General features: G+C 40.2%; 2 protein-coding genes across 3 annotated transcripts in view; both read right to left on the bottom strand.

Moving 5' to 3' along the window:
• Positions 1 to 1,943: 1,943 nt before the first annotated feature.
• On the bottom strand, positions 1,944 to 4,503 carry gpr6 (G protein-coupled receptor 6). The gene is made up of 2 exons (XM_084952146.1): positions 4,127 to 4,503; positions 1,944 to 3,556 (listed from the first exon to the last, which is right to left on the bottom strand). The coding sequence occupies exon 2, from the start codon at positions 3,529 to 3,531 to the stop codon at positions 2,524 to 2,526; it is 1,008 nt and encodes a 335-aa protein (XP_084808272.1). The 5' UTR covers positions 3,532 to 3,556; positions 4,127 to 4,503; the 3' UTR covers positions 1,944 to 2,523.
• A 4,982-nt stretch (positions 4,504 to 9,485) lies between these two features.
• The window catches only part of fig4a (FIG4 phosphoinositide 5-phosphatase a), a 62,316-nt gene continuing 51,397 nt past the window's right edge, over positions 9,486 to 20,404 (bottom strand). For both annotated transcript variants that reach the window (XM_084952144.1, XM_084952145.1), the window contains exons 23-24: positions 17,139 to 17,213; positions 9,486 to 11,778 (exon numbers count right to left, since the gene is read on the bottom strand). In XM_084952144.1, coding sequence (XP_084808270.1) covers positions 11,601 to 11,778; positions 17,139 to 17,213 — 253 coding nt within the window. In that variant the 3' untranslated portion in view covers positions 9,486 to 11,600. The remainder of the gene's footprint in view (positions 11,779 to 17,138; positions 17,214 to 20,404) is intronic.

The raw sequence follows: 20,404 nt of genomic DNA, 5'->3' as shown, positions 1-20,404 counted from the left end.
TTATCACTCTTTGCCTCACAACAGGAAGTTCCTGGGTTCAGATCCACCATCTGGAGTTTGCATGTTCTCCCTGTGCCTGTGTGGGTTCTCTCTGGGTAATCTGGCTTCCTCCCACAGTCCAAAGACATGCAGTTAAAGTGCCAATAGGTGTGAATAGTTGTTTGTATTAGCCCTGCGAGACAATAGTGACCTGTCCAGGGCGTACCCTGCCTCTCACCCTATGGCAGACTCTGAGCTCGCAATATCCTCAACACATTTCTGTTTTTTCTGCAGTTTTCGAGTACCATGATGGTTTAAAACTAGCTGCACGAGCTGCAGAATGACTGGTTTTTAGTTTCAATGAGGTATGAGAAGCGCTTCCCAAAGTGTGACCTGAATAGGCCCACCTGCTCAGTGGCCTTCTCGGTCATGCTGGTTACCACGACTACTGCAGAACAGAATAATTAAACTGAGCTGATGCTGCAACGATTTATCTGCAATGTGGGTGTTTAAGTGTTTCATCATGAAACTGTAGAATTTAGCTGCAGTGGGAACAGTGACTTTATTTGGTGGGCTGTATGTGGACTTCTTGGAGAAGATCAGCAAAAGCAATAAATGGCTTCTATGAATGCATTACTCATTACTCACAGTGAGTTGTGTATATAAAGTATATCTTAGGAAAAGGCACTACCATTAGATTCTGCAGTTTCCAGAGGAGCAGGCTTAAGGGGCACACAGAGAAATGTTCACCTGTGATGACATGTGTTGAGGACAAACCCCTACTAAGAAAGGCTCCGTGCCTGATTGCACAGATTAGATTGCACCTCAGTGCCACTGATGTGATAAAGTTGTCCGAGGTCTCTCGACAGGAGAGGCTCAGCCTGACATGAAGCTTTTGAGATTTCAGGCATCTTCTGCAGGTACAAGTTAGTTGCAAAAATACAGCGCTTACAATTATCGAGTCAGTTCTAGAGCTTCCAATCATTTCATTTTACTGGCATGCTGGTCAGCATTAATTAGAGCTTGTATTTTTGAATTTATTAAAGATTTAACTGTGCATGTAGGTTTGTTCTCAGTAATTAAATAGTGTTTCAATGCTCAGTAATTTCATTTTAAAGAACTAATGATGCAGTCATCAAAGTAGCTTTCACCTAGGTTAAAGCTGGGTATTGCATGCTGTATATTCTGTATTTTCAAGTATGAAAAAGTAAGGAATGTGAAGTATTGTGTAAAAGCAGGATGTGGAAGAAGAAGTTATTGAAGGAGAGGAGAAAAGCTTAAGTCTCCTGGTCTACAAAGTTATCTTCATTCCTGCGAGGCTCTCTGAAAGCCACGGACAGGCTGGCAGATAAACGGCTGCATCAGTCGCTACGCAGGCTGCCGGGTTTACTTTGTGTTTAACAGGTGACACGGACCCATTATGATCATTCTTCTCACTTTGTCACACACCCGTATTCAGCTGCTCTACTCTTTAATCATAACTAGAGATGTCGATGGGATGAAGCAAGATAAGGTCCAGACAACCTTTCTCATTTCCTGCGCTACCCAGACAGAGTGCATCATATATTTTCAATGCGAACGCATACCAAGGCCAGCAGGGGCTGCGAATGTTACGTAGGGGTTAGTATATTACGTGAAAGAAATGCTAATTTGACTTCCGCAGCCTTATGTCTCACCTGCTAAAGCTGGAGGGGAAGCAATCACAGCTAAGTAGCCAAGATCACGTGGCTCATGTTTTCACACGTTTGTGGTACCTCTAAGTTTTTCTTAACCACTCACAAGCACACATATATGACACGCAAAAACTGAGCGAGCAATCATATGTGTCTAGGTTTGAACTAGAACAAGGTACTTGGATGGTACTAGGATGTAAAAAACTAAAAGAAAAGAAAACATTGTGTGTAATACACACACACACACACACACACAGTGCAGCAATATGGATCACATACTTGAGCCACCACTTGATTTTATCCCTTTATTCCTCTTGTACAAAATGGACATCAAAGACAGTACGATACAAAATAGAAAAATGGCACAAGGTTACTCACAGGTTCAAATGCTTAAACACATTAAGGGCTATACAATACTGCTTTGGCATTTGAAAAAAACATTGAATAAAGTGCAAGATTTCCATTCCTATTTTTTCCACTTAAGTACATTCACAGGTTTGCTTTGTCTTTTTTTAAAAACAAAACAAAACAAAAAACAAAAAAAACAAAAGTTTCTTGTTCACAGCATTTCCAAACTCTCCCCCTAACTTGTGTTGAGAAATAGGCTAATAAAGTGCAGACACAGTATGCATGAGAGACACATTTCGAACATCACGCCTGCTTTGTTTTTTGTTTTTTAAAGCATTCACTGTCAACTGTAAGCAGATTGTCGATGATTACTGGGTTTGTCTTTTTGCTCGGCCATTAACGCACACACATGCATGCTCTCTCTCTTTCTCTCTCTCTCTCTCTCTCTCTCACACACACACACACACACACACACACACACACACACACACACACACACACGCAGCAAGCTGTAGCACCTTTTTTAGACCTCACTTGGTGACCTGGACCGATAAGCTCCGTTGGCTTGAAAGCAGCCACAGAGAAGCATGTAGATGGAGCGCTGGATCTCGGCGTTTCTGTAGGCGTAGATGATGGGGTTGATCATGGAGTTGTAGGTGGCCGGCAGCAGCGTAGCATAGGTGTACACTGACGGATACTCCCTCTCACCCACGAGACAGTAGATGGCAAAGGGAAGCCAGCTGGCACCAAAAGTCCCCAAGATGATGGCCAAAGTGGACACCCCTTTCTTGGTGGCGACATAATGCGAAGTGGCAAAAAAGTGCTGTTGGAGGGCGATCTGGTGGGCGTGGTGGCACACGATCTTGCAGATCTTGAAGTAAAGGGTCAGCATAAGCACAAAGATGGCAAAGAAGGAGGTGGCCAAGAGCATGACGTTGCTCCGGGTCAGAGGGCGGACAATGCTGCAGGAGGCCGGCTCGCCCAGGCAGTTCCAGCCAAGCACCGGCAGCAAGCCCAGGAACAGAGACACCCCCCAGGTGCCCACTAACATCAAGTGAACGTACTGCAGTGTCTTCTCTGAGAAGTATGTCAGGGCATTGTAGAGGGAGAAGTAGCGGTCTACCGTAATGGCTAAGAGGCTGCTGATGGATGCAGTGAAGGAGGCCACTAAAAAGCCTACAGTGATAAGGCTGATAGTCTCAGAGGAGATCACATACTGAAACACAAAGTTCAGGATTAATCCCATGCCGGCCAGCAGGTCGGCTGTGGCCAGGCTCCCGATCAGCACAAACATGGGAGTCCTCAGCGTGGGCGTGTAGAAGATGATTGCTACCACTATGGCGTTCTCACAGGCAATCACGGTGCCTGACATACAGAGCATGATGTCCCATGGGTTGATAGGGAAATCTAATGCGGCGGTGGAGAATTCCAGGCTGCCGTTCCGGTCCAAAGACTCAGCCTCTATCCACGGGAGAGCTTCTCCTGATGCAGGAGTCGCAGAAGAGTCGTTCACCACCAGCGACTCATTCATAGCTCCACGATGCCGTCTCTCTGTCCTGTTGGCAGCAGGAGAACAAGAAGATTGCTCTGTTAATTAAAAAGGGTCTTTTTCAAGGTGAATGTGCCTTTTAGCTTGAATTATATGAGGAGACCAAAGGACAAGTCTTGTTATGAGACAGCAAGGTGTAAGTTTTCAAGTAACTTAGAGAAGATTTAAGCTTTGTAAGTAATTTTTTGTAATTTATTTTTCAAAGGGAAACAAGAACAATTATTGCTGTCTTCTAGCATACAATTTCTATTTGTTTTCACATATCAAATGCATAATATAGACATAAAAACTCATATATAGAATCAGTAATAACTTTGAATGATCCAATGTCCAGTATTCAGAGATCTGTTAAAAGTAAGTAGTAGTATAATATTAATTTATAAATGAATAGAAAATAGCTGTGGGCAGATTTTCCTTTTGAAAGTTCCACTAAAGGTGCCCTGAGAGCTCTCCGTGGTCCTGAAACCACAGCAGCTCTTACAAACGCCATTTATAAAATCAGTCTTATCAAATAAACAGTCTATAAACCTGTTTTTTTCCCCGATTCTTCTTTTCCTGAAAAGTTAAGAATACCTACCACCGTGATAAAAACCAGAGATTCTCGCTAATATCAGGAGCCGCTTCCTCCGAAAAACTCAGCAATGAAAACTGATGAAACGATTCCCGCTTTTCCGTCGATCGCTTCTTTTCACTCTCTCAAGTGAAGTCCTCGTTTTTTCTGTGCTTCCCACGCATGGGATAGACACGCAGGGTAGGAGTGCCGTGAAGCATTGGCTGATGTTGAGCTCGGTGAGGAAGGTGAATGCGAGACGGAGGAGGAGGACCGGAGGGGACGATCGAGGGTGGCTTTAAAACGGAGTAACGTCACGGGCGGGAGAGAGAGAGAGAGAGAGACTTTGCACGTCTCCGTCTCTCTCTCATCGAGCCTCCTGCAGGTTCTTGCGCGCTCTCCTTACCTGAGCCTATAGAAAGCAAATTCTAAAAAGCTCGACGAAAGGCCAGTTCAGCATCCAGACTCTTCTTTTATGAAGCTACAGTGTCATAATAGATGTAGTATACAGTTTATTATTGCCTTGCCGAAGCATGCAAGGCCTCCTCTGTGAAAACAAAACAAAAACGTAATCTGTATAAAAACCCTGAATATATCTTTCAGCACTGATGGTGCCTTTCCAGATGCGCAAGCTGCCAAGTCCATAAGCACTAATGTACGATCAGAGAGTGCTGATAACAAGCTGGATGATCCCTTTCCACTTTAATCTGGGGACATGGTGTCCGTGTTTCCCAAAAAGAATTTGACATTTTGATTCATCTGACCACAGAACAATTTTTCACTTTACTTCAGTTCATTTTAAATAACCTTTCATCCTGAGAAGAAGGGCATTATTCCTGGATCGTGTGCACACGACAGAGGTTAAGTCTGCATTTGTAGTCTGCCTTCACAAACAGTGATATCTAAAAGTGTTCCCAAGCCCATGCAGTCGTTTCCACGGCAGACTCATGCCTGTTTTTAATGCAGTGCCACCTGACAACAGCAAGCATCCAGTATTGATTAATATTAATTCTCTGGATATTTTTGATGATATTATGTATTGTAGATATTCAAAGGAGAACATTATTTAGAAAATGTTCCAAAATTTGAAGAAAGAGGCTGCTTTTGTAGATCTGTGAACCTCTAGCCATCTTTACTTCTGAGAAGCTCTGCCTGTCTAAGATGCTCTTTTTATACCCAGTCAGGTTTGATTAGTTCCTCCTGCAAGTTTCTTTTCAGAACCTTCTTTTCAGAACCTTACACTTACTTTTGCTAACATTTTGTTGCTCCTGTCCCAACTTTTTATCAATCTTTTTCCTGAAATGTTTAATTTTATCACTTCAAACGTTTGATTTGTTTTCTATGTTCTGTTGTGAGTAAAATATACGTTTATGAGATTATGTTTTTATTTACATTCACACAGCATTCCATTTTTTGTTTTTTTATCAGTAACTGTAGCATTTATTTTGAGAAGGTACAGTTCTTGGCAGAAGTAATGGGATTTCAGTAAGCAACACTAAGACTAAAACCACGTGATTCATTCATCCAGCCATTAAAAGCAATTTCATTTAACTTTAGTTAGCATTTACATACAGTAAATCCAAACATTATATTTCTTGTATTGTTTGACTTGGAAGATTATCAGCTTAAGCACATGAAGGCAATCAACTGCCTTATTTTAGTAGTTCTGCTAGTTTCTTGGGATATGCAGTTTGGGGATTGTAGATTTACCATCTCATTTCAGCACCTTATATGTGTTTGTGTTTACAGCAGAAACAGATCCTTCTCAGTTTTTTGTGAGCATCTGTGCGCTCTGCTTAAAAGTCACACCATTTTCCACAGTGGGTGTGATGGGCCAAAGTTGGGAACGAACATCATGTAATACTGTACTGTTATAGGTACCGAGAGTGCTGCTCTTACTCCTTTAATCATTTGGTGCAGCCATCACCGTCACTTTGAATTCAGTCATGTTTTTCATACTTACCTCTGGCCATCGTTTTTGTTTGTTATATGCTTCAGCAACCTGTTGAAAGTACTTAGAAATAACATCAATTCTTCTGTTTTGAAACAGCAAAAACTAAAGAAAGAGTGACCATCACGCACTGAATGAAACGTTCAAATGCTGAGCGACAAGGAAAAGTAGGGGGAGATTCATGGCAGCACAGCATAGCAATATGGTAACCAGTTTTGGTTTCCAGGCAACAGCTGTTTGGCCACCTTTTGTCAGTGGACTGGGGGCTGGGTGGGTGTGTTCTCATTCATAAGCTAAGCAGTCACATGAAGTGCCTAGTGACTCATGTCAAAGACCTAGGCAGATACCCAACAACACATGAGACCAGCAACAACAACAACAAAAAATCTCAAAATAATTTTGGATTATTTTCTTTGCCTCCAGAAAATAATTGAAATACCAAAGATGGAGGCATCAAGCAGCTGAACCTTTGGTCTATTTTGGGATAACTACCAGGAATATGCTTCTCAAAAAAATATCATGCTTTTATTCACCCCCCCCCCCACCCATGTGTGCTGAGAGGTTTCAATGTAATGAGACACCTGCTATTAGGGACATAACAACATGGGGAAAAACAGGGCTTTACATAAAAAGCCTTCAAAACAGCTCATTTCAGGAAACAAATGTTAACCGTAGGCAGCCCCCCCCAGCCACCCCTCCGGCTCGAGGAGGCAAACAGCCGTGCTCTCATTTTAAAAAGCACGCTCCTGATCGCACATGCTCGTACGTACACAAACGCACAAGCACACGCAGTGACTCGGGCCTCAATGTAAGGCCTTTGTAATGATATTCACTTACATCATGTGAGGTAAGCTGAGGAGAGAAAAGAAAGAAGATGAGAAAAGTTCATTAACATTCATTCGTGGTTGAAAAGGCTGATAAGACATTTGGCTGGAGGGAGATAAGTGGAAGTAGAAGGTGAGGCGCTGATAGAAAACAGGGATAAAACTGTGACAGATGAAGGGAGGCACTGCAGGGACGTAACACCTCAATTTACTCGTAAACTTGAACTAGTTCTGACAAGAAAAACAGATACAACCTTTACTCACAGGCTCTAACTCAAAAAGAAAAATCACCCACATATTAGATAAAGATGGCTGACCCGCCGCTCTGTACCTGTTTCTCTGGAGATGTCAACATGACCTTCATGTTACCGTAATTACGTGTTGCTAATGGTCCTAATCAGATGAACTGTAAACACAGCATTAAACCATAAATCAGAGTGTTCCTGCTTTAAAAAAAAGGAATGAGCAGATTTATCGGTTGTTTTCTTACTGTTTCAAATAAGCATTTGGTTAACGTTTAATATTAATTTTAATAAAAAACAAAATGTTCCTGAAGCATTTGTTTCAATAACATTTCTGCCTCCCTTTTACTTCTTGGTACATAGTTTCAAACTAGCGGTACAAATCCAATCCTGTGGTTTGGACTGGACCCTTCGATAATGTTTTGGGCTCCACGACATTGGTGAGACCACTTTTCGTCTTTACAGATAATTTTGCCCAGACTAAAGAGGAGAGAGATTTGATTTGGCTCGCTATCAGCTCTTACTTACAAATCCTACATCTCTAATGGTGTCGGGTTGCATTTATGCCTATGGAATTGGCAGCTTGCACATCTGGAAAGGCACCATCAATACTAAAAGGTATATAGAGGTATTAGTGCAACATATCCTCCCATCCAGATGACATCTTTTTCAGAGAAGGCCTTGCATGCTTCACCAAGAAAATGTTAAACCACATACTGTATTTGTTAGAATAGCATGGCTATGTAGGAGTAGAGTCTGGGTGCTGAACACGGCTGCCCCAACCCAGATCTTTCACCAACTGAAAACCATTTGCAGCATTGTGAAATGAAAAATACGACAAGTAAAGACAAAGGATTGTTGAGCAGCTAGAATCTTGTATCAAACAAAAATGGGACAACTTTCCTGTCTCAAAATTCCAGCAGGTGGTCTCCTCAGTTCCCAGATGTTTACAGACTGTTGTTTAAAAAGAGATGATGTTACACAGCAGTAAGTGCTGAAACATTGCTGTTGTGAAATTCAAATTGCCTATATTAATTTATTTTTTGGTAAAACTGTTCATTTCCTCAGTTTATCTGATGTGTTTTATGTTCTACTGTTAAACTATTGCAATGCAATTTGCAAATACATTTATTTTAACTTTTGATTGGACTATGATTACATAATTTTCAGAACTGGCATTGTATAACTCAACCCCATAGGCTGTATTCAGATTTAAAGTTGTGCGTAAATAAAGTGGTTAAAAAATTAGGTGCGTGCTATTCTTCTTGTTTAGACTTCAGTAGACTGAGTCAGCTCTTCGTGTTGTTTCATTCCTGTTATTTTGCTAGTGAATGTTGCTAATTGCTAATAAAGCTATTTAGTCAGCACTAGCCTTAGTCATAGACTGTAATTAAAACAGCCACCGTGATGCCAGCCCACTATATTTTTAAGCCTCATCAATAGGTATCAGCCACCGCCATGTTGGTTCTTTGCAGCCAGAAGATATTAAATTTAGAAAAGAGAGCACAATGCCAGTCTGTTGCAGGGCTAACACAGAGAGACAGGCAGCCATTCACACTCCCTCTCACACCTGTGGGCAATTTGAAATCACCAATTAACCTAACCCTACCTACTGCACGTTTTTAGACTGTGGGAGGAAGCCAGAGGACCCAAACACAGGGAGAACGTGCAAAGTAACTAAAAAAAAAGAGCAGTGATTGCCTCCACAGTCACCTCATCTCAATCCAGAAGAGCACCTTTGGGATGTGGTGGAACAGGAAATTGGCATCGTGGATGTGCTGCAGTTCTGAAGGCAAAAGGGAAACTATCCACAGAGACTAAGGCCTGGCTTTTTAACGCTGTTGTGCATTTTAATATGGGAGCCTACGAGGATCAACTTTACGATCAAGCCTGTAGCTGCCATTTTCAGGTCTGGAAGTTGCTACTTGGCAATGGCTAACAACTTCCCATAGCCCTTTTGTCTAGATATTTGGTCATGCCTAATCGCACAGGGACCTAGATGGATATGGCTATCAACATTTTTTATTTTTATTTTTTTAAATATTACAGTCTATAGTTCATGTTTATAGTTGTCTAAGGACAACTGTCTCTTAGACTTGTGCAGATTTTGAACTTTCAACAAGGCAACAGGCTAGAATTCTGTTTAAAAGGCAAAACGTATTCACATCAAAGCATTTTTTAAAACTAACATGCCTGCACGAGATCTGTGAGGATTCACTGGCACGCATATAAAGCCTTCACATATCTGTTGGCCTTGAATTAAAAGTTTGTAAAACTAAAAAGTTCAGGGAATGTAGAATCTTTATAAAGCACATAATACTCGGGACAAGAAATGTTGAGTGTATAAAAAAAACGAACAAAGCATGAACACTTTTTAAAATAAACTTTACACAGCTGTTATTCTTAGCAAAACCCAGTGACACTGTAGCATTGCAGGTAAGGACAAGGCCTCCCTCATGTCCCTCTTGTGGTCTCGTGAAGACAACCACCAACAATATGAAAAGACTCCAAGAGTCTGCTGCAAGGTGGGATGTGTCATCATCGGACTGTATCATGGATATTTATAGCACATATTTAACAATTCCCAGTGCACCCGTGCAAGGTGTGCAGATACTGAAGATACATCCTTCCTCTCCTTCTCCTCCTCGTTTATTTCTTAAAATATAGAAGAAAACATTTTTCGCCTTTATTTCCTCTGCTTTCTTTGTCACATCACATGCTGAGACAGCCGGCACCTCCTCCCCTATTCACAGACTCACGAGGCAGTGATGCTGAGACCAGTGGCCAGTCAGTACATTTACTGAATGTGTATGTGCATTGCTGGGAAGCCGTCCTTCATCACATTTGCCATTTTTTTTTGACACCCGCAGTCAAAGGCCGAGCGCTAAAAGAGTGTGAGCAGAGAGTGAAAACAAGCGTGAGACAGAAAAAATGGCAAAGGAGGTGCAAGATGGGGGGGAAAAAGAACCAAGAAGAAGTCACTACAGGAGAGTAGGAACACTTATAAAAGGCCACGTGAAAGCAGCAAGCATTACAGTACTGTGCAAAAGTGTTGAGCCACCCATCATTTCTTTATCATATGCTCCAACACCACTGACGGAAATGCAACCCCAAACTGTTACAGAGCCCCCACTATGTTTTACAGATGGCTGTAGACACTCATGTTATACCTCTCCTGACACACGACCCATGGTTTGAACCAAAAGTTTAAAATTTGGATCTCTTTGAAATTTTTCATCACTCCATAAGACCTGTTGTTACAGATTTTCAGTCCAGTTCTTGTGTAATTTGGCATACCTATATGCAAAGTCTTCATATAATAGTTCTTTGGGAATTGAAACCCAAACTGTTATCTTTGGTATTTGAATTATTTGATTTGAATGATGAAGGCTTGAATGATGAAAGCAGTCAGGTGCATAGACTAACCTGAAAATGAGTGAATATGTAACCAATGTCAAAAAGAGGATTTTAAAAGACCTTCTCAAAAAACAATTGTTCAAAACAACTTGTATGGCACTGTTGTTTCTACCTGTACAAAGAGTGAAGTAAGATTGCAATAAAAGCTCTGGCATCCAATAGAAAAAGTGGAAAAGTAAAAAAAACAACAACCCAAAACTCAAATAACATTCTGTCACACTGTTACTTTGTTACTAAATACAATTTTATTGTAGAACTAACGTACACAATGATTATCTGATCTGAGCATTTATGCAACATAAATTAGTGTGTGACTTTGTAAACTGGTGGCAAGGTTTGAAAAAACCAAAAACAAATCAAATATCAAGCTATCACTGCTACGTTTTTCTGTACAGACCATTAACAACAAAAGAAGACAGTTTATTTAAATTAACCAGTGCACTCTTCAATACAGGACAAACGCCCCCTATTTTTAAATAATGCAAAAAAAATCTCAAAAGGCACTTTAAAAATGGTAAAGCTTAAACTGTTTAACAAAAGGAATGCAACACATCTGAGGAGGAGAAATTTCCAGGTTGCTGAAGAAATAAAAAAAAGAGAAAAAAAACCTCAAAGGAAAGACAAGGACATGAACGTGTCCTGACCTCACAGACTATAACGACTGGCTTGTAAGTGCCTGACTCTTTCAAACCCCTGAACTCCAGTCTGTGATGCAGTTTAATGTGTGCACAGTTTTGAATGATAAATCTAAAATTCAAAGTATTTCAATTTTGAACGACGCTTGTGGAACGCAAAAAATAAAAAAAACTTTTATAAAGAAAAAAAAACTTTCTTCAGATGTAATTCAGTTCAAGTACAGGCCATGCGGAGTTCTCATGCACTGTTATCTTTGTTTTTTACAGCCTTTACCATAGAAAAAACCCCACATCAATTTCAAATAGAAGAACATTTTATTTTGCATTTGTTTGTAGTAGCAAACATGATTAATGACGACGAAACATCTTCAGCAGCTGATCGTGCTTCCCATTCACACTGGTAACAGAGATCCAGTCTGTATTATCCGTGTCTCACATATATCTGTTTTTGATGTATTCCCTGTACATCAACGTGTCCTCTCTGCATAACGGCCTCACCTGGCCCTGACCGGTCATCACATGGCCCTCAAATACCTCCTGGCTGTTTTTGCCCACCTGTGGAGGTAAAACTGCGTAGATGCTGTCCTCTGGGAAGCAGGACACTGGCTCTCTAAGAGAGAAGGAAAAGAAAAATGGGAGAGAAGCATGTGTGATTGGTGTATCACCATATACATTAACTTTAGGCAAATCACGTGGCTTAAGACACGGCAAAAACAAGAGGTGGAAAGGAGTTTGTTTGAGCCAACAAAAGACTGTAAACTGCTGCTGAGAGGTGGAAACAACACGAGGAGGGTGAAGATGACTGCTTTCACAGCAGTATTACTCATATTTTCCAAAAACTAGATTTTAAAGCATGTCTTACCATCTTCTGGGTGAATTATCAACTGCGTGCTTGTCAAGTCATCTATTCAGTTAGCAACAGCTGAGGCCTGAGTGAGAGGCTGTTTAGACACATGGCTGCATTTCAAATGGCACCTGCCTCATGATGGGCTGTTTTGAAAGGCACAGCGGAGGCTCTCAGAAGCCTTGAGATAAATTATGAGCTGTGGAGGACGTTGTAGCCATAGAGTATATGGCTACAACCCCCCCCCCCCCAAGGCTGCTGTGTAAGAATCCTTAATTACACAGACTAGTCAGTAGTGCTGAAGATAAAAAATATCTCTAGGCCAAGTTGAGAAATCAAATAGCATTTTTGTTTTGTTTTGGGGCTTTTTATTACAAAATGCTGAAAATGAAAACTACTGACTGATGCATTCATTCATCATAAACTGAGAAACCGCAATCCGTTACAATTCACTGTTTATTGCCCATAAAATAACAAATATGACCGTGACCTTTAGCGCAATCTGGGCGAAAAGCCCCGTGATGATTACTGTGTGTAAGTTTGATTAAAATCTGACCAATGCAGCAGGAGGAGTGATTCCTGTGGCACAGATTCATCAGAACTTTGAGTGGATTTTACACACACACACACACACACACACACACACACACACACATACACACACACCTGAGACTTGCTGGAGAGATCTGACTCCAGCAAGTCTCACTTGTTTCACAGCCTGCTACACAAAGAAATCAGTGCTGTTAGTAGAGGTTAGAGGACAGTTTGTTTGATTGAAAATGAACTTCACAGTTTGCAGTGTGACTTAATACGACTATAAAGAGGTGGTGCTGGTGTTCAAATAAAGTTCTTATGAGATATTGATGTTGGCAGTTTAAATATGTGCATTTCTTTCTAACTTAATAATGAAAAGTGAAGCAATATTGATTACTGACCCTGGTATATTTTTCAGATATATTTTCCTTTTAAATTTAAGTTTTTTTAGTAAATTTGTCACTTTTATCCTCTTAAATTTGCAATTATTTCCTTGTAAAACTGTCATCTTGAAAATATTTTTTTAAACTTTCACTAGCCCTAATACATTGTCACATGAATCATGCTGACATTAGTTAAACAAGCAAGAAATTTGATTAGTTGCGTGTACAGAGCTGGAAACATGGGGCACAATTTGGCTATTTTCAAACTTTAACAGTATTGACAATATTTGTTAATTTTTATTAGAAGCAGACCTTTTTTTACCCATAAAAATAATTTTTACTTCTTTCTTTCTTGTTCTTCCTATACACAAAATATAAAGCAGACGTATAATGTGTCTACAAACTACTACAAACCACGTGAGCAACACTGAAAACATTTCAAGTAAATATGTTTGTGTTTTCAAATATTTCAAACTTCATCTTCTGGCCTGTTGAGCTTACTATTACTGTATAAACTGTTTAATGTCTGTAATTTGTACATTACATTTGCCATATTATAAGACAACTTATTTTAGAGCATAGTAAAGCCTCAATTATACCTTCCACATGAGTCTGCTACAGTCCAAGTGATATAAATTTCATCATCAGCGTGAAGGTCCATACAGATATCCACGTGCCAGCCTATTGTTTGTTTACACCACGTGGATTTGTCTGTGGAGGATTTACAGCGCACCAACGATGCATACACCTCAGGCGGCGAACTTGAATGTAGTGTAAAAGGAATGATTACTCGGCCATTGAGCCCCCAGCTGTCCGTGTTCGTATTTGCAACGGAGTACAGTCAGGTCTTAAGGTCAAGACCTTCAAATACTGAAGAGAGAAATCAAACAATCTTCCCATGAGTCAACACTTGCCCCGGTGGTGCCGAAAAGTTCATTTTAATGGGAAGAAACCTTAGAAACCAGATTCATGGTGGGCGGCCATCTGTCCTAACCAGCTGGGGTGAGAGGAGAGCAGAGGAAGAAAAGAGGGCCATTAATCTCTACACCTCACTGATGTTTCTCAACAGGAATGGGCTACAGTATTAATTTCTTTTCCATTTTTATCTCCGTCACTTGAGTCATCTTTGGCTGAGCCTGATGGATCAATAGAGGAACATAGAGGGAGGTGACACTCTAAAAGGCTTCTAACAGTGACAACACGTTTGGGGTGCTGTAACATCTTAGCACTGTTGCACAACAACAGACACACCTGTAGCACCCTGCGGGCCTGACACGAGGATGACAACAATGGCTGGATGGACTACTGAAAGGCCAGAGAGAAAGATAACGTGGATGAAAAGGTTTGATTCCCTGCTGATGGAGATTTCCTAAAAGAAAATATTGATACTTTTGCCACTTTTGTAAGATAAATTACAAATTTTCTCCTGTTCTATAAGAAGGGATACATACAAGAAACTTTCACATTTAAAAATGGTTCACACACCAAAGAAATACTAGAAACACATCAGAGGCATGTCTTTCATCATCCTTGAATTTTCCTCCTCCAAGTTGATTACATGTCCCCACTGTGTCTTTGTCAGCCTCTGTCAGTCTTCCTCTAAGTGACCTTTTCTTGTCCTTATCCTCTTCAGTTCCACATGACCATCAAACTTAGTCGATCCAAATGACAACCGATCTGGTTTTCTAGGAAATTACTGGCAATGATAACGAGTCGCATTCATGGTCTTCTTAGAAAACTGATTGAAAGTGAATACCTTCCTCACCTCTCACCCATGCATTCAAACATGACAAGGGAAAGAAAACTAATTCATGAAATTTTTATCCTACTTTTGCAGTTTTTCATTCTGTAAAAGGGTATCATTTCTATAATGTCTGTTGAACAACACAACCACTACCAATTCCCTCTAATGCTGTCTCTAAGCCATTTTCCCTTCAGGAACATTTGCTTAATAATCAATGTGTCTCAAAGTGTTTTTTTTATTTTCCTGAAGTGAGGTTTTACCCTTGGGAAAGTGAAGTGATGACCAACTGGTACACCTTTCTCTGTGGTCTTCCTCTTTTCTTTCACTATCTTTTGACCAATATATCCATTGTTGCTCCTCTACGCACTCCTGAGCCATCTCAACCTTCTCCCTCCAGTTTTGTCTCCCTACCACCTCATCGTGTCCATCCTGATCACTCCCAACGAAAATCTTAGCCACTCTTCAACTCAGGCACCTCCATCTGTCCCCCTGTCTTTTTTGTCAATGACATATCATAGCAGGTCTTGCTAACATCTTACAAACCTTCTGTTTACTTTCACTACTACCCTTCTGTTACAAATTACTTTTGAAATTCAAATCATGGGAGCGGTGATATCCCATCCCCTCCTTGCTGCCTGCAATCTATTTTTCACCTCTCTTGTGTCTGTTAGACAGCTGACTCATTCATCTTTACTACCTCTCCTTCCAGATATTTAAACTCACTACCTTACTACAACTGCAAGGAGCTCCCTCCACCTCCCTCCCTAATCTCACTGCAAATCACAATGTCGTCTGCAAACATCACAGTCGACAGTGACTCCTGCCTGACCTCATCTGCCAGGCTGTCCATGACCACTGCCAAGAAGGGGTTCAGTGTCCTGCACCACAATTAAATATTTCATCACATGCTTCCTCATACAGTACCATAGCTCTTCTCTTGGTATCCTATAAAATCCTTTCACATGCTTTCCAAAACGACACATTACAGCTCTTTCTGATCATCTCTGTACTTCTCCATCAAAACTTCTAAATATGTAAAATTTGAAATCTCTAAAATAAACCGTGTCTTAGAGCCAACTGCGAGTTAGTATGGACTCTGCCTGCCAATCGTCACAAATTAACAAGTCATATCTCGTTTGTATAATCCATAAAAACATGATTAAAAACATCAATCTGTGATTTCTGCTTTGGGAGGCTTTGGGTGCTGAACTAATGGAGATTTGTTATAGGCAGAAATTGGGAAGGCGAGTGCGGCAGTTATTTATAGTTACTCTTGCCAGGACAAAAAAATTAGTATTTACTTGATTCAAAATGAGTAAGTAATTTTAGGGGGTTGTAAAGCTGTAGCTTTTCCACATGATTTGGTTTCTTTACACACAGGAAAAAATCCAAGTGAACTGCAAGCAAACCAAAATGTATCATTACAGAATATTCAGTCTGCTTATTGGACAGATATGTCTAGGGTGCGAGCAGTAAATACAGTAAGAAGGTGCTGTGTTCTGATCTACTGCAGAAAATGAAGAATTCCTGCTCATGTCACAGATGGTTGCTAATGGATACAGACCCCAGCACATCGATTGTGCCTTGTTGCATCCCAGAACACAAAGCACATGTAGCTACAGGAAGTTTTTTTTTTTAGCTCAAACTTGCAATGTGCACCTGGTAGTAGGTTTGGAAAGGGGTCAAATCAAGTTCACGGAATCACAGACTGCTCTGGAGTTCATTTGGGACCACACAGGGGCCCCCTCCTCCAAAGGGTCTTAGTGTGGTTGTTTTGGCTCGCACCTACATGCGATTACAGCGTTCAAATCAGCACAAACGGACTGCACCAGAGTTCGATTTAAACAGACTAAAAACTGGAGGTGTGCAAGGACCATCAATAAGTTTAAATGTTCAAACAAGTTTTTTGCACTTTCGCAAGAAGACAAAACCTAGCAGGTATGAATGTTGATATAAGAAGCCATCATGTAAGAAAATCACAAGTGCATGTAGAGGAGGAATTTGTTTCTAAACTGATTTATGTGTTTGCACAGGTGTGTGTGCATGCATGCCTTACAGCTCAAAAGACAGCACGACAAAAACATCTTGTGCGTTTCCATGGCTGCACATTGCCATCACACGTGTGGTTGAACTTTGAATCTGGCTGAGGGATAAAAAAAAGGGAAAAAAACCAAACAAACACCATCTACGGTAAAGAGTGGACTATCTGGGAAATAGCGTGTATGCAAAGAAGTGAAGAAATATATGACAATTAAACAGTGCGCAGCTAGAAGCCTCGACTGAGACCACTTAGTAGTGCAATCCTTCTCCCAAGGCTAGTGAAAATGTTGAGTGCTTTATAAAAGGGGTAATTTATAACTGCAAACCAAGAATACAATACCATACATTACACGTGAGCCAGGTTTATTGAGTTTGAGTACATGTGGCTTTTTCCCCCTTTTTTTCTATTAATATGTTTTACTCACAGACAGATGATGTTTGCTGGGTTTATGTGTTCAGTTCTCTCCACTCTGTGCTGGCTCTCACCCAAGTGAGCAAACCTGCAGGAAAATACAAAACATAATACAGACAATGAATGATATTTCTGCCAAATAAGCCAGTAGTGTAGGTGTGCATTGCTTATAAATGCTTCTGCCCTCTTCATCGTGACTGGAACGATCCAAATAACCCTAATCTGTAATAGGGTCGTTATGGCTCTACCGAATGCTTTCAATTTAAGGCTTCATACTGTCTTCAGTGTTCAGCATGTCTTCTGAGATCTCTAATATTTAGATCTCACCATCATCAAATCACAAATTTCCCTGTAGCTCATTTTTCTCTCACAAAGACTCAATAATATGCAACTGCTGAGAGTCCCCCTCTGGCTGTTGCTTATGATTTTTAATATTGATGCATTGATTAGCAGAGCACTGGCTGCAGCCACCATCTTTGGAGCAGTTTAAACTTCCAGCTTCAATAATGAATGCAATTTCATTCTCATTATGTGCCACTGTAGTAGGAGAATATGAACAACATTCTTCACCACAATTTGAATTGTGTGTGTTTTTTTTAAGGTTTACTCCCCTGCTTTAGTCACCCAGTATAAATGTGACTGCCATCGAAGTGCGATGAGACAGAATACAGACCTAAGTCAGTGAAGATGTTAAAATAAATAAATGTTTTGGTAACAACTAAATGTCAGGACCATTATTTATTGTTACGTTAACTACCTAACTCATTAGAAATTGCTCATACATTCTTGACCAATGCCGCATTTCTATGTAATGCATATGCTGTATTTTAAGTGTATGCATCAGTTTCAGTGTGTTGGTGTGTGTGAGACTGATTCATGATGTTTATGACATTCAAATGTTTGATTTTTCCATGTCATTCTGATCTATTCAAGCTTTTTTTTGTTTTCATTTCTACATTGCATTTCTCTATCCGGTCGTTAAGTCTGACGTCACTAGCCGTGTCTGGGCCTAAACTCCGCTGCAGGTCCATATATCAAACGATCACCATGGCATTACTGAGAGTTGAAAAACTGTCTAAAGTCTTTCATCTTTAATAAAATGATCAGCGTTCTGCTCTACCAGGTGTAACAACTGAGTTTAACATCCAGGCATCCATGAAAACGGAATTTATGACATTTAACGGAGTTAGAAGTTAGCAGGAAGTTAGCTCTAGAGCTTCTATCTAAATACAATATAGCATGTCCTGACTGCGGGGTTTTGGAAACAAATTAAAACGTACAGCTCTGTTATCACTTCCAACATAAATGAAGACAAAAAACTAAACAGCAGTGACGTTTGTAGGGTTACTGAAGTTTGGCTAGCTGGTATATAATGATGTGCTACGTGACTGCTAGCGACACAGCTATGTTAGCATAATATAAACAAGCTAACTTTTTTTCCACTCGATAAAAGTTAACGTGAGACACAGGGGCAGAACAGGCAGGATGACCCATATCACCCTGAAGGGGTGACTGCCTGTTCTGCCCCTGTGTCTTGAACACTGCGTGCACTGTCAATAAAAATAATGTGAAAAAATGTAATATTTTTTTTCTGGGAGAGGTAATCATAAAATAAGGCTGGAGTTCTTTCATTTACAGGCGTTTGCTTCAACGTGACGCAAAAAATCCCCGGGATATAGACTATAAAGAGAGCTGTAGAACAAATCATAAATCTATTAATTGGTTTGTGTCAGGCTGACTGATAATATTAAGTGCCTCATTCAGGATAAAGTAGACTTCATAGATTTTACTACTTTTATTGAGCAGCATCCGCAGGTGAAAATATCAGATTGTCCAATACTTTGACATTTGACCTGAATGTCTGTCGTTGACACTAAAATAGTAAATTAGGAAGCTAAACCTTTTCACTTTAACATTCCAGCAGTGCTTAGTCATCTTATGACTAGAATAAAACTAGGACAGCAACCTTCTTGCAACCAGAGTCGTTGAATGGAAGACTCCGTTCACTTCAATGGACCATTTTTTCATTTTTATAGCAATGGCGGATCATGGAGGCTCATGGTCATTCTGAAAGGTAGCAACAATTGCTAGCCGTGGCATAGAGCTATAAAAGAACAGAAGTTTGAGATGCATTTCTAAAAGGTAGGAAGTTAAAAAAAAAAACTATTTGAAGGCCATATGACCCACGTGACGACCCCAAACCCTTCAATCGGGCACTGATTGTAGTATCAGTAACTAAAGTTTGAAGGTTTGAATCATGATTTTATGATTAAACACGTCCCCTAATGGGAGACAATCTGTCTCCAAACAATCACAGCCCAGCTTGACTGACTGCAGTCGCTCTCAGATTATCAAAGATTTGCAAATAATTGTTGTTTAATATATACACACAGATTATCACCATGGTACAACCCATCTGAGGTAGTCTGTGCTGATGTTGGCTACTAGTCTCTTTGCAATGTGGGAACTGACTCAACTGCTTATATTCCTAAATGAAAGCAGGGCTGCCGAGCACTTAAGTCTTTTTACAGTTAAATCGCCATCCTACAGCAACTACATCACTATTTGTTGAGGAATTCAGTAACTCGCAGACTGCAGATGCAAACATGACCCCTTTCACTTGCAGACTGATAGCAGAATGACAGAATACTCTCTCTGTCTTATTGGCATTTTATTGCCATCTTATTGCTGTCTTGATGCACCAAAACTTTGGAAAAAAAACATTTCAGAGGCAAAGAGACTCCGAATAGCAATAATTGTATCTTCAACCACAGTTTTTCTTAGTGTGACTGAAGCATTAATGGACTAATGGAAACATTTTCATTTCATTACGCAGTCCAGATTTGCAGCTCAATCTTTTAATATAAACATTAGCCTCCTAAGACCCGAAGTCTTTCATGGCATGCATTTTAAAAATTTCTTGGCTATTTGAGTTGATTGGGACCTGATGAATGTAAAAACAAAGAATTACCAGATTTTTTTTAACCTAATTTTTGTTTCTGAGACAAATGAGATCCACGTTTGAGGACACTGGTTTTAACAGTGGCAGTATAATGTCCTCGTAAGTGGATATCAGGCCCTTGTAGAGAAAAATTAAGTGTTTTCGTCTAGACATCCCAAAATGTGATGTCCACACATGTGGACGCCAGGTTGTAGAAGGTTAAATGAAATTAACAGGTGGGCAGTAAAAATTAGTGCCACAAAAATCAATTCACCCCCTCCCAAAAAAATCTGAAATGTGGTCACAATTTCTTTCTTGAGAAACTTAAATATTAGACT

This window comes from Perissodus microlepis, chromosome 15 (assembly GCF_051167445.1).
Source record: "Perissodus microlepis isolate ML-2025 ecotype Zambia chromosome 15, ASM5116744v1, whole genome shotgun sequence".
NCBI classification, from domain to species: Eukaryota; Metazoa; Chordata; class Actinopteri; order Cichliformes; family Cichlidae; genus Perissodus; species Perissodus microlepis.
The sequence above is the reverse complement of the archived record's forward strand: the minus strand, read 5'-3'. Positions and strand labels throughout refer to the sequence as shown.

What these genes read in the sequence shown, in the direction of transcription:
- gpr6 (XM_084952146.1), bottom strand. Translation starts at nt 3,531, where the DNA reads ATGAATGAGTCGCTGGTGGTGAACGACTCTTCTGCGACTCCTGCATCA.